This window comes from Eurosta solidaginis, chromosome 1, assembly GCF_040869045.1.
Source record: "Eurosta solidaginis isolate ZX-2024a chromosome 1, ASM4086904v1, whole genome shotgun sequence".
Lineage (NCBI taxonomy): Eukaryota > Metazoa > Arthropoda > Insecta > Diptera > Tephritidae > Eurosta > Eurosta solidaginis.
Genome location: NC_090319.1, coordinates 390,943,701 through 390,956,709, shown reverse-complemented (window position 1 = coordinate 390,956,709; position 13,009 = coordinate 390,943,701). Strand labels below are relative to the sequence as shown.

The 13,009-nt window shown below is 41.4% G+C and overlaps 1 protein-coding gene across 1 annotated transcript in view; it reads right to left on the bottom strand.

The window, feature by feature from the left end:
• Positions 1–13,009, bottom strand: part of LOC137245638 (cyclin-dependent kinase 20) — a 50,678-nt gene that overhangs the window by 18,852 nt on the left and 18,817 nt on the right. The window contains exons 3-4 of the mRNA XM_067776620.1: positions 8,017–8,256; positions 7,848–7,954 (exon numbers count right to left, since the gene is read on the bottom strand). Of these exons, the coding sequence (XP_067632721.1) occupies positions 7,848–7,954; positions 8,017–8,256 (347 nt within the window). The remainder of the gene's footprint in view (positions 1–7,847; positions 7,955–8,016; positions 8,257–13,009) is intronic.

Below are 13,009 nucleotides of genomic sequence, written 5' to 3'. Positions count from 1 at the left end.
ATCCTGACGGGATTCCCGACGGATCCCGGAAACTATCCAGAAATGATGCCGGAGGAGACCCCAAATGATCCCGCTAAAGTCCCAAAATGACCACGACAGGGTCCCGGACGGATCCCGTAAACCATCCAGAAATGATGCCGGTAGGTACCCCAAATGGTCCCGATATGACCCCGTCGGGATCCCGAACGGATCCCTAAAACTATCCAGAAATGATGCCGAAAGGGTCCCCAAATGATCCTGTATTAGTCGAGAAAAAGTTCCGAAATGACTCCGACGGGATCCCGGACGGATCCCGAAAACCATCTAGAATTGATACCGGAAGGTACCCCAAATGATGCCGAAATAGTCCCGAAATGACATCGGCGGGATCCCGAAAACCATCTAGAAATGATGCCGGAAGAGACCCCAAATGATCCCGCAAAGGTCCCAAAATGACCCCGACAGGATCCCGGACGGATCCCGAAAACCATCCAGAAATGATGCCGGAGGAGACCCCAAATGATCCCGCTAAAGTCCAAAAATGACCCCGACAGGGTACCGGACGGATCTCGTAAACCATCCAGAAATGATGCCGGAAGAGACCCCAAATGATCTCGCAAAAGTCCCAAAATGACCCCGACAGGATCCCGGACGGATCTCGTAACCCACCCAGAAATGATGCCGGAAGAGACCCCAAATGATCCCGCAAAAGTCCCAAAATGACCCCGACAGGATCCCGGACGGATCCCGAAAACCATCCAGAAATGATGCCGGGAGAGACCCCAAATGATCCCGCAAAAGTCTCAAAATGACCCCGACAGGATCCCGGACGGATCCCGTAAACCATCCAGAAATGATGCCAGAAGAGAACCCAAATGATCCCGCAAAAGGCCCAAAATGACCCCGACAGGATCCCGGACGGATCCCGTAAACCATACAGAAATGATGCCGGAAGAGACCCCAAATGATCCCGCAAAAGTCCCAAAATGACCCCCACAGGATCCCGGACGGATCCCGAAAACCATACAGAAATGATGCCGGAAGAGACCCCAAATGATCCCGCAAAAGTATCAAAATGACCCCGACAGGATCCCGGACGGATCCTGTAAACCATCCAGAAATGATGCCCGAAGAGACCCCAAATGATCCCGCAAAAGGCCCAAAATGACCCCGACAGGGTCCCGGACGGATCCCGAAAACCATCCAGAAATGATGCCGGAAGAGACCCCAAATGATCCCGCAAAAGTCCCAAAATGACCCCGACAGGGTCCCGGACGGATCCCGAAAACCATCCAGAAATGATGCCGGGAGAGACCCCAAATGATCCCGCAAAAGTCTCAAAATGACCCCGACAGGATCCCGGACGGATCCCGTAAACCATCCAGAAATGATGCCAGAAGAGAACCCAAATGATCCCGCAAAAGGCCCAAAATGACCCCGACAGGATCCCGGACGGATCCCGTAAACCATACAGAAATGATGCCGGAAGAGACCCCAAATGATCCCGCAAAAGTCCCAAAATGACCCCGACAGGGTCCCGAACGGATCCCGAAAACCATCCAGAAATGATGCCGGAAGAGACCCCAAATGATCCCGCAAAAGTCCCAAAATGAACCCGACAGGATCCCGGACGGATCCCGAAAACCATCCAGAAATGATGCCGGAATGGACCCCAAATGGTCCCGAAATGACACCGACGGGATCCCGGACGGATACCGAAAACCATCCAGAAATGATGCCGGCAGGTACCCCAAATTATCCCGAAATAGTCCCGAAATGACCCTGACGGGATCGCGGACGAATTCCGAAAACCATCCAGAAATGATGCCGATAGGGTCCCCAAATGATCCTGTATTAGTCGAGAAAAAATTCCGAAATGACTCCGACGGGATCCCGGACGGATCCCGAAAACCATCTAGAATTGATACCGGAAGGTACCCCAAATGATGCCGAAATAGTCCCGAAATGACATCGACGGGATCCCGGGCGGATCCCGAAAACCATCCAGAAATGATGCCGGAGGAGACCCCAAATGATCCCGCTAAAGTCCCAAAATGACCCCGATAGGGTCCCGGACGGATCCCGTAAACCATCCAGAAATGATGCCGGAAGAGACCCCAAATGATCCCGCAAAAGTCCCAAAATGACCCCGACAGGATCCCGGACGGATCCCGTAAACCATCCAGAAATGATCCCGCAAAAGTCCCAAAATGACCCCGACAGGATCCCGGACGGATCCCGAAAACCATCCAGAAATGATGCCGGGAGAGACCCCAAATGATCCCGCAAAAGTCCCAAAATGACCCCGACAGGATCCCGGACGGATCCAGTAAGCCATCCAGAAATGATGCCGGAGGAGACCCCAAATGATCCCGCTAAAGTCCCAAAATGACCCCGACAGGGTCCCGGACGGATCCCGTAAACCATCCAGAAATGATGCCGTAAGAGACCCCAAATGATCCCGCAAAAGTCCCAAAATGACCCCGACAGGATCCCGGACGGATCCCGTAAACCATCCAGAAATGATGCCGGAAGAGACCCCAAATGATCCCGCAAAAGTCCCAAAATTACCCCGACAGGATCCCGGACGGATCCCGTAAACCATCCAGAAATGATGCCGGAAGAGACCCCAAATGATCCCGCAAAAGTCCCAAAATGACCCCGACAGGATCCCGGACGGATCCCGTAAACCATCCAGAAATGATGCCGGAGGAGACCCCAAATGATCCCGCAAAAGTCTCAAAATGACCCCGACAGGATCCCGGACGGATCCCGAACACCATCCAGAAATGATGCTGGAAGAGACCCCAAATGATCCCGCAAAAGTCCCAAAATGACCCCGACAGGATCCCGGACGGATCCCGTAAACCATCTAGAAATGATGCCGGAAGAGACCCCAAATGATCCCGCAAAAGTCCCAAAATGACCCCGACAGGATCCCGGACGGATCCCGTAAACCATCCAGAAATGATGCCGAAAGGTTCCCCAAATGATCCTGTATTAGTCGAGAAAAAGTTCCGAAATGACCCCGACGGGATCCCGGATGGATCCCGAAAACCATCTAGAAATGATGCCGGAAGGTACCCCAAATGATGCCGTAATAGTCCCGAAATGACATCGACGGGATCCCGGACGGATCCCGAAAACGATACAGAAATGATGCCGGAAGAGACCCCAAATGATCCCGCAAAAGTCCCAAAATGACCCCGACAGGATCCCGGACGGATCCCGAAAACCATCCAGAAATGATGCCGGAATGGACCCCAAATGGTCCCGAAATGACACCGACGGGATCCCGGACGGATCCCGAAACCCATCCAGAAATGATGCCGGAAGAGACCCCAAATGATCCCGCAAAAGTCCCAAAATGACCCCGACAGGATCCCGGACGGATCCCGAAAACCATCCAGAAATGATGCCGGAATGGACCCCAAATGGTCCCGAAATGACACCGACGGGATCCCGGACGGATCCCGTAAACCATCCAGAAATGATGCCGGAAGATACCCCTAATGATCCCGAAATAGCCCCGAAATGGTCCCGACGGGATCCCGGACGGATCCCTAAAACCATCCAGGAATGATTACGGAAAGGACCCAAACTGACCCCGAAAAAGTCCCGTAATGATCCCGGAAACCATCAAGAATTTATCTCTCGAAGGTACGCAAATGATCCCGAAAGTACCCCGAAGGGATCCCGGACGGATCCCGAAAACCATCCAGAAATGATGCCGGAAGGGTCCCCAAATGATCGCGAAATAGTCCCGAAATGATTCCGGAATAGTCCCGAAAATGTCCCAAAATAACCCCGACGGGATCCCGGACGGATCCCGAAAACTATACAGAAATGATCCCGGAAGGGTCCCAAAATGATCCCGAAATGGTCCCGAAAAAGTCCCGAAATTACCCCGGCGTAATCCCGGACCGATCCCGAAAACCATCCAGAAATGATCCCGGAGGGTCTCGATATGACCCTTACGGAATTACAAATAAGGTGAAGCTAATTATAAAACCATGTTAATAAGGCAGCAGGCGCATTGGAGCGAATAAAAAGTTACATAGAAGCATACAGGTAAAGCTAATAAAAGCGTGCTAATAAAAACAATTGATTGAGGGCGGATGGCGGGAGTAGAGGAGAGGACCACTGATCGTTCCTCCAAAATTGTCTAGATCTCGTTCTGTATGTACCAGATACCAAAAACTATTGATTTAGGAGAAAATTTATATTGAGTTATAACAATTTATAGATTTTACACCAGAGGAGTGATAAAGGGTGGGGGGGGGGGGGGCGGAGGGTGTCACTGCTTACTTTGTAAGCCCTCGACTTATTTGACCCCTTGAGTCTGTGATATTGGTGAAGGCCAGTACACGTAAAGTTATAATGTGTAAAAATTATGAAAAATAATTTCTCGAAGGGTCGTGGGACCCCACCCCTCTTTCCATGTTCGAAAAAAATTACGCTAGTAGACTACTGTCTGTGTCCCAAATTTCATCAAAATCCGTGTAGCCATTCTGGCGTGATTCAGTCGCAAAGACGAAAAAATATAATAATTAAATTATAACTGTTCCTAGGGGGCGGGGACCACGCCCCTTTTCAAAAATATATAGCTAGTAGATCCTTCTAGACTATTGGCTATATGTGTGCAAAATTCCATTCAAATCGGTCCAGCCGTTCTTGCGTTATTGAGTCACAAAGACAAACGTCTGGACAAACATCCAAACATCCAAACATCCAAACATCCAAACATCCAAACATCCAAACATCCAAACATCTAAACATCCAAACATCCAAACATCTTAACATCCAAACTTTCCCATTTATAATATATATTAGATTAGATTAGGACTATAAGGCGTATTAGCAACACCTACTTATTCCTTACAACTGTTTGTGCGTACTTATGACATATTTCATTGTTGAATAATTCCTTAACAACTTTGAAGAAGTCAAAGTTTAATTGTTGTATTAAGTTAAAATGAGCCTATGACATTGTATAACAAACATGATATAAAACAACGACTTGCAAAATTTAGAATAACAACTTTCGACTTTTTTGTCATGGGTGGGACAAGGCTAATACTTATCGATACATCTAATAATAAGAATAAATGCATTGTGGATAAAACAAGTGTGATATCTTATCCGTCAACTGCCTGACAGGATGTTCAATATGGCTACTTTTTAGCGTTTTGGCAGTGTTTTGACACGGTGTTCAATATGGCGGCGCATAGGGCCGGCTATCTTCAGCGGGTGATAGAAAGAGATACAGAATGAGACAGCGATAGTCAATTACAAATCAGGTGATCCATTCTATTTGTAATTTTGACGCCTATGCAGAAGTTACCACACTTATCTTATCCACAATGAATAAATGGCTTACATAAATTGGTATCTTATTCAGCTTAATTGAATAAAGATGAGGTAAGCTACATTGTGAATGATAACTAAGTGTGATATCTTCTGCATAGACCTCAAAATTCCAAAGTGATTGGATCACCTGATTTGTATTTGACTATCGCTGCCCTGCAAAAATTGTTGGATTACGTGTTCCATTTTCTTCATGTTGGAGTACTCTAACAATACTCCTTTGCAATGCGTTTGCGGACCACCATAAGCCGATCATTGCTCGTTTTTAACGACAGTGATCACGACACGATGACGATCGAACAGAGTTGCCAAAAGTAAAATATTGCATGCAAATAACTAATAATAAAATTTTACTTTGGCAACTCTGATAAAATGCAACAGAGCACTGGTTTTATGTATACATACTAAAGTATGTATAGAGAAATATTAGTTTCTTTATTTACGCAAATGCTAAATAACATAAGAATATTCGTAGTATAAAATATAAAAGTTGTATTGCCCCTCTTCATTTACTTTCATTTTAAATTAAATTCACTTCGATAATTCTTTCCGACACAATTCCTCTTTAGTACTTTGGCATATGATCCTCTGTGGGTGCTCCATGGAGTACAACAGTGAAAGTACTTTGGAAAGTACTCTCACGTATGTACCCTATGGAATACTCATAAACAAAGCGAGAGTGGAATCACCTACTCCTCTCCTAGGACACCGCAATGTTAATTGGAGCACATTTTTTGTATGAATACAGATTAGATTTGGAGCAGTCCTATACTCCCAAAGGAGTATTCCTTACATTATTTATAGAGTACTCGCGTTTTTTGAAGGGTGTCTCATTCTGTATCTCTTTCTATCACCCGCTGAAGATAGGCGCCGCCATATTGAACACCCTGTCAAAACGCTAAAAAGTAGCCATATTGAACATCCTGTCAGGCATTTTACAGATAAGATATCACACTTAGTTATCATTCACAATGGTAAGCTAGTTATTTTTCTTATTAATCACTTGTGAGGTAAATCACAAATTGGTTGACAGCTTTTTCAAAACGAGCTATTTCAACCTAATTGAAATTTTTAAATCATCACTTTACTTTAAGAGGGGAAAAACGTATTGAAAATTCATTTGAAGGTTACATTTGGTACTTTTACAACATTTGTATCCACACTGTCTTCAGTTTTATCAGAAAAATTATATCCGCACCAAGGTGCACTTTCTAATGGAATCTCCACAATTTCGGAACCATTTCGGGAATGTTAAGAAATTAGGGTTTCATAATAAATTCAGGCTAATGCAGTACTTTTTCGGGATCAATTCAAAAGTTACCTCTTTACTTACTTAATTGGTACTGCACTGTTTAAACGGTTTTGCCTTACATCCTCGTTACATAGTCCTTCCTTCCGCTTCTCGGGATGTTAAGGCCAATGATGTTAATGGCGTGATCATACGCCATTGATTTTGCATATATTTTCCTAGGGGCGCCGGTCTGAAACCGCGTTTAGTTTCGAAAGGTTTGAAGAAGTCCATCCCAATTTTGATTGAGCTGTTTGCGTCTCTCAACATAATCTTACTGTTTTTTAACTGGATATTGTATCTTTTATTATTGGATAGGAGAGCATTAATTCTACATTCTTGGATTGTGGGCTTGGGCTTCATCGAGGTTTTGCTTAGAAGGAATATGAATCCATTAGATGAGGTTACGTAGTGGAAGCTAAAGTTTTGTACAGGTGGGTTAAAGGCACCAAGTACCACTTTTATATTAACGCGGGGTCAACGAGGGGAGGGGCGCGGGCACTGTGACATGGTGGTAGTTGAAAGATTCTGGGTTCAAGTCCCGGGCTAAGTAATTTCAATTAGAAACAATTATTTGCCATTAAAAAAGTTTCTGAGTGAAAATTCATCTGCTTGTGGATGCCTTTCGGAATCGGCATAAAACATGTAGATCCCTTCCCGCAAATTTGTAGGAGAAATTAAAAAGGATCACACCAAAAGTTGTCTTATTATCCTAAGTTGTCTTGGTATTTTCATCTTAGTCTGGTTTTATGTGGTGGGTCCCAACGCACAACCCAATTTGATTTTGTTACCCGCTTGTATAGCGAGGCGTTTGATCCAAAATAGAAGCCCGGTGAACGCTGCCGATGAAATCCTCTAGCAAGCAAGGCAGTCACTTTCTCACATGCAGCTCGCCATCAAACGGATGTTCAATAACTAGCCGGACAATACTCGCCCTTGTCACTCCCAATTTATAATGACACAGAGACAACAGTTTTTCTGTCACCTTTCATTTCCCGAAGGGATCTTGAAATTATACCGGAAAATTACCGATTTATTCGAAACGACTACGAAACCATTCCTCGAAAGATTCCGAAATTGTAGTTAAGTGATCCCGAAATGGGCTATAAAAATATTGACACGAAAAATCATTAAGATTGACTCCATAAAACATTTAAAAGTGATCATTGATCGTTTTAGTATGATTCATTCGATGAAGCCTAATACGATTTACCTTATTTTATAGTAATCTGGTAATGACGTCAATTCTGGCCATTCATTTAATCTCGGGCTCCCCAGCGTCCTTATAACTAGAGCCAATTGTTCAATGTCTGTGCAGCCCTAAAATTAAATTCGTTTTTCGTGGCTAAAAAAGATTAAAACGAATGTTATGTCTTATGTACAGAAAATAGCGGCACTCCTCTTAGCATTTCTGCAAAAACGCATCCAGCTGCCCACATGTCTACAGCAGGACCATACTTTTGACTTCCCCAAAGTATCTCCGGTGCTCTGTACCAACGCGTAGAGACTTGCGGTGAATATAATTTGTTTTCATCCTTTGGAAAATATAAACGAGCTAAACCAAAATCAGCAATTTTGAGCTTTTCATTGTCAGTTATTAGTAGATTGGCTGGTTTTATGTCCTGAAAATGTAAATGGTACATACATGGTAAGTGGTTTGGGAGATATCGGCGAAAAATAAAAAAAAATTTAAACACTATGGCGCATAGTCATACACTTAAAAAAAAATCCCTTCAAACGAGGAAAAGAGCCATCAAAATAAGGCAAAATGGGATTGATTTTGGGCCATAGAAATGCCTGCCTTAATCAAGACAAGTAATTTTCTCAAAAAATCAAGATTTTCTCTTTCCTTGGTTTTAGGAATAATTTTCTTAACAAAGGAGAAAAATTTAAAAAAATTCTAATTAAATTAAATTTTGTAACTTTTGCTGCAGTGGATTTCCAGTCGAGATGCTCAACTTTATAGTGTAGTACTCTAACCACCTGAGCTAACTTCCAAATGTGAATATCGTGGGAAATATTCAAAGATTACTCGCTCGAATTAAGTTGATTGTCAACATATTTAAAATTGAAACACCAGACGAACATTCGTGCCGAACAACCCAGAATAATAAAATTCTCATCGATGGAAAAGTGATCAGAGATGTAAAAGGATGCATCCTCTTGCGAATAATTCGCACGTTTTATTGTAAACTGATTCAACTCAAAATTTAGATTTTTTTTTTCGATTTTATGACAGACTAAGAAAACCAACTGCGGAGATTATGCTGACATTTAGAGAATACTCTCATTTTTATAATGGATCTCTATTAAAAACTGAAACTTTCAACATTCAACTCCAGTAAGGATATGGTGCAACAAAATACAAAAATAAAAGAAAATTTCAAAATGGGCGTGGCACCGCCCATTTTCATTTAATTCGTCTAGAATACTTTTAATGCCATAAGTCGAACATCCTTGTGAAATTTGGTATAGGCATAGATTCTATGACGATAACTATTTTCTGTGGAAATGGGCGAAATCGGTTGCAGTCACGCCCAGTTTTTATACACAGTCGACCGTCCATCCTTCCGCTCGGCCGTTAACAAGATAACTTGAGCAAAAATCGATATATCTTTACTAAACTTAGTTAACGTGCTTACCTGAGCTCACTTTATCTTGGTATTAAAAATGGGCGAAATCCGACTATGACCACCCCCACTTTTTCGCTATCGAAAATTTCGAAAAATAAAAAAATGCCATAATTCTATACCAAATACGAAAAAAGGTATGAAACATGGTGATTGGATGGATTGGTTTTTTGACGCAAAATATACCTTGGAAAAAACTTTGTAAAATGGGGTGACACCTACCATATTAAGTAGAAGAAAATGAAAAAGTTTTGCAGGGCGAAATCGAAAGCCTTTGGAATCATGGCAGGAATACTGTTTGTGGTATTACATATATAAATAAATTAGTGGTACCCGACAGATGATGTTCTGGGCCATCCTGGTCCACATTTTGGTCGATAACTCGAAAAAGCCTTCACATATATAACTAAGGGCCACTCACTTTTAAAACCCTCAATAATAGCTTTAATTTGATACCCATATCGTACAAACACATTATAGAGTCACGCCTGGTCCATCTTTATGGCGATATCTCGAAAAGGTGTCCACCTATAGAACTAAGGCCCACTCTCTTTCAAAATACTCATTAACACCCTTCATTTGATAGTGCAAACACATTCTAGAGTCACCCCTGGTCCACCCTTATGGCGATATCTCGACAAGCATCCACATATAGGACTATGGCCCACTCCCTTCTAAAATACTCTTTAATACCTTCCATTTGATACTCATGTCATACAAACACATTCCAGGGTTACCCTAGGTTCATTTTCCTACATGGTTATTTTCCCTTACGACGGAATTTGTGCAATGAAAATTTTGACATACACGGCTCAAAAACACTGCGCAATATTCACTTTTAATGTAGCGCAACAAACGAAACATGTGTTTTAATTGTATAAAAAAGGCACTAATTGTATAAAAAAACACTATTTATTTTCCACAGTGCTGGTAATTCACAGTATAAGTCGAAAAACTCGCACCAGAAGCGTTTATTGTCCATTGTATTTATAATTTTTATATTTAGTTGCAAGACCAGCTCAACTCATCGCAGCACTGCGCAATATTCATTTTTCAACTAGCGCAACAAATGAAACGTGTTCTAATTGTATAAAAAATTATTATGTATTATTGAATTTGTGTGAATTCCTGTTACAAGCTAGAGATGGTCCTTACGCCTTCGATATTAACAATTACTGATGTTATATTATCAGAAACCACAGGTAAACTGTGTAACATTCACCACACACGAAGAAAAAAGCATGTGCAATATTTGCAGACATGCTTAAATATCAAAATCGCTTTGATTTTAGCGCAGTTCTCAACGCAAATAGCGCAACCAGTGCACACACGGGGCAAATCCTTGTGCAAATTGATAATTGGCACAAGGATACTTGAGCTGTGTAATTGGCGTATTACTCATGTGTTGCAATCATTGATTTTTTTAAGTCATTCCACAAGGACAGTATCGAGACAAAACATATGTATATGATTGAAACCCAGAACGAATTCATTTTATGATTCCACCAAAAGTTTAACTTTCCATAAAGAAAAATTGAGTAGTCTGTGAAAAATTAGAATTGACGAAATTCCCCTATAGATATTAGATATAAGGTGGAATATTTGCAATAGCTGCAACTAATCGCAGATGCTATACAGTTCTTACAAAAAGATAACGGTATGGTGTAAGGTTTCCTTTTATTCACGCAAGCTACAATTAAAACGAAGTACCATTAAATGTCGTTGTTGTTGTAGCGATAAGCCTTCGGGGAGTGTTATCGATGTAATAGTCCTTTGTCGTATACAGATCCGGTATGCTCCGGTAACACAGCACCATTAAGGTGCTAGCCCGACCATCTCGGGAACGATTTATATGGCCACATTAAACCTTCAAGCCATCCGTCCCTCCCCACCACCAAGGAACCCATGCCATGAATAATCTCCATGAAACAGTGCGCCGTTTGGAAGAAGCCTGGAAAACAATATGTGATAGGTAATTTTTTTTTTTAGAAGAAGCGCTATGCCCTAAAGTTCAACTAAAAAGGGTTCGATCACTCGATTCGTCATATACAAACAAGCATGTAACCTATATCAACGAGTTTCTCAAAGTACTGTGATCAACGAATTCGATTTCAACCAAACGGAACGACACGACAAACATGAGGAAAGCGGTAGCCGATCTTTGCGTTTTTCTTTTCTAGATACTACTCATAGTACAGGTTTACAAGTATGATATGTATGAGAAGGAAACACTTCCTTTCTCTTTCTAGCACACTGCCGTTTGACTCTTCAGTCAGTGCGTGCCAAACTATTGTGGAACTCAGTGCAACTTGCGTGGAACATGCGTTTGACACCACAAATCACCTACCCAGATTGCGCATTTACGAGTTCAAAATTGCTTCGTTCTGCGCATCTACGTCACACGACTGCTTGAGCGAATGAAAGAGAGAAAAAAACAAGAACTAAAGGTAAATGACGTATGAATTGCCCATAAAAAACAGCTGATCTTTCGTTTACATGCGCAATGGGCAATCTTCTGTGTGTGATTTGTGTACAGCGTTGACAGATTGACGACGCCGTCATTTTGACGATTGTCAACTAGAATGACGCTTGGACGATTTTGTAATGAAAAATGACGATTTAATTTAAATATTTAAATATCAAAGATTTATTTTAAATATTCAAACACCAAGAAATTACATTTATTTAAAATTGACAAGCTTTATTGAACATTGTATACCTTATACTAAAAATATGCTAGATTTTGCTGCAGACTGGGCCAATAACATGACCGGCTTGAAGCATAGGTCGCCCGAATTTTTGAAAAAGAAATTCCTAACTTTATTGCTTTTAAATGTATATGTGACCTGGAATAATGAAAGGGGCCTATTGTGCGAAAATACCGTTGTTAACTTTTTGAGTGATTCTTATAAAAAAAATTTAACGCTCTTTCCAATGGAACAATCCGCAGTTTTCTATCTTTCTTACACACATCGCATTTAAAGCCAAATCGGACCACAAATACGATTTTTTGAAATATTGCGCTCCATGCGCAACCTATTGGAGATTTTTTTCTTATTACTGCATTGTCATCGGGTTCTGAACTGTATTCCAAGTTTCAGTAGCTTATCGGGAAGTTACTTAAATTTTAATTACAAAATTCGTTCACAACGGCCGGCCGCTACACAGAGTCAAGTTAAACAAAAACTTTAAACACATTTTCTCGAAAACTTGTTTTCGCACAATAGGTCCCTTTCATGATTCCAGGTTACATATATATGTCATTCTTTGGCACTTTGCTCTTCGTATGCCTACTTAAAGCTACTCTGCAGTGTAGAAACATTGATGCGCAATGTGTATAATTGTATAAATGATAACTTGGATGATATGAATGAAATTTATCTCTCCATACTAAAGTATATCCTGCAAAATATTAATAAAGCTAATAAAATTTTCCAGAATGAGTGGCTTCAAGTACATAATATGTATTCAGAAATAAAAATACTATTTAAGTATATTGTATAATTTGGTAAAGCCTTAAGCTTATCGCCTATAACATTTCCGAGCAAGAAGAAGTCAAATTTAAACAACATTGTATTATTTTTTATATTGAACTGTGTGATCAAATTAGAGCGCAAATAAATATGTTAAAAAAAAGAATTTACCCGAAAATGTATAACTAAGAAACTTAAATGATATAGGAGTTTATGCGAGGTTCGATTCGAGCTCTAAGAAAACAAAAGAAAAATAATTGTTAAAATTACTG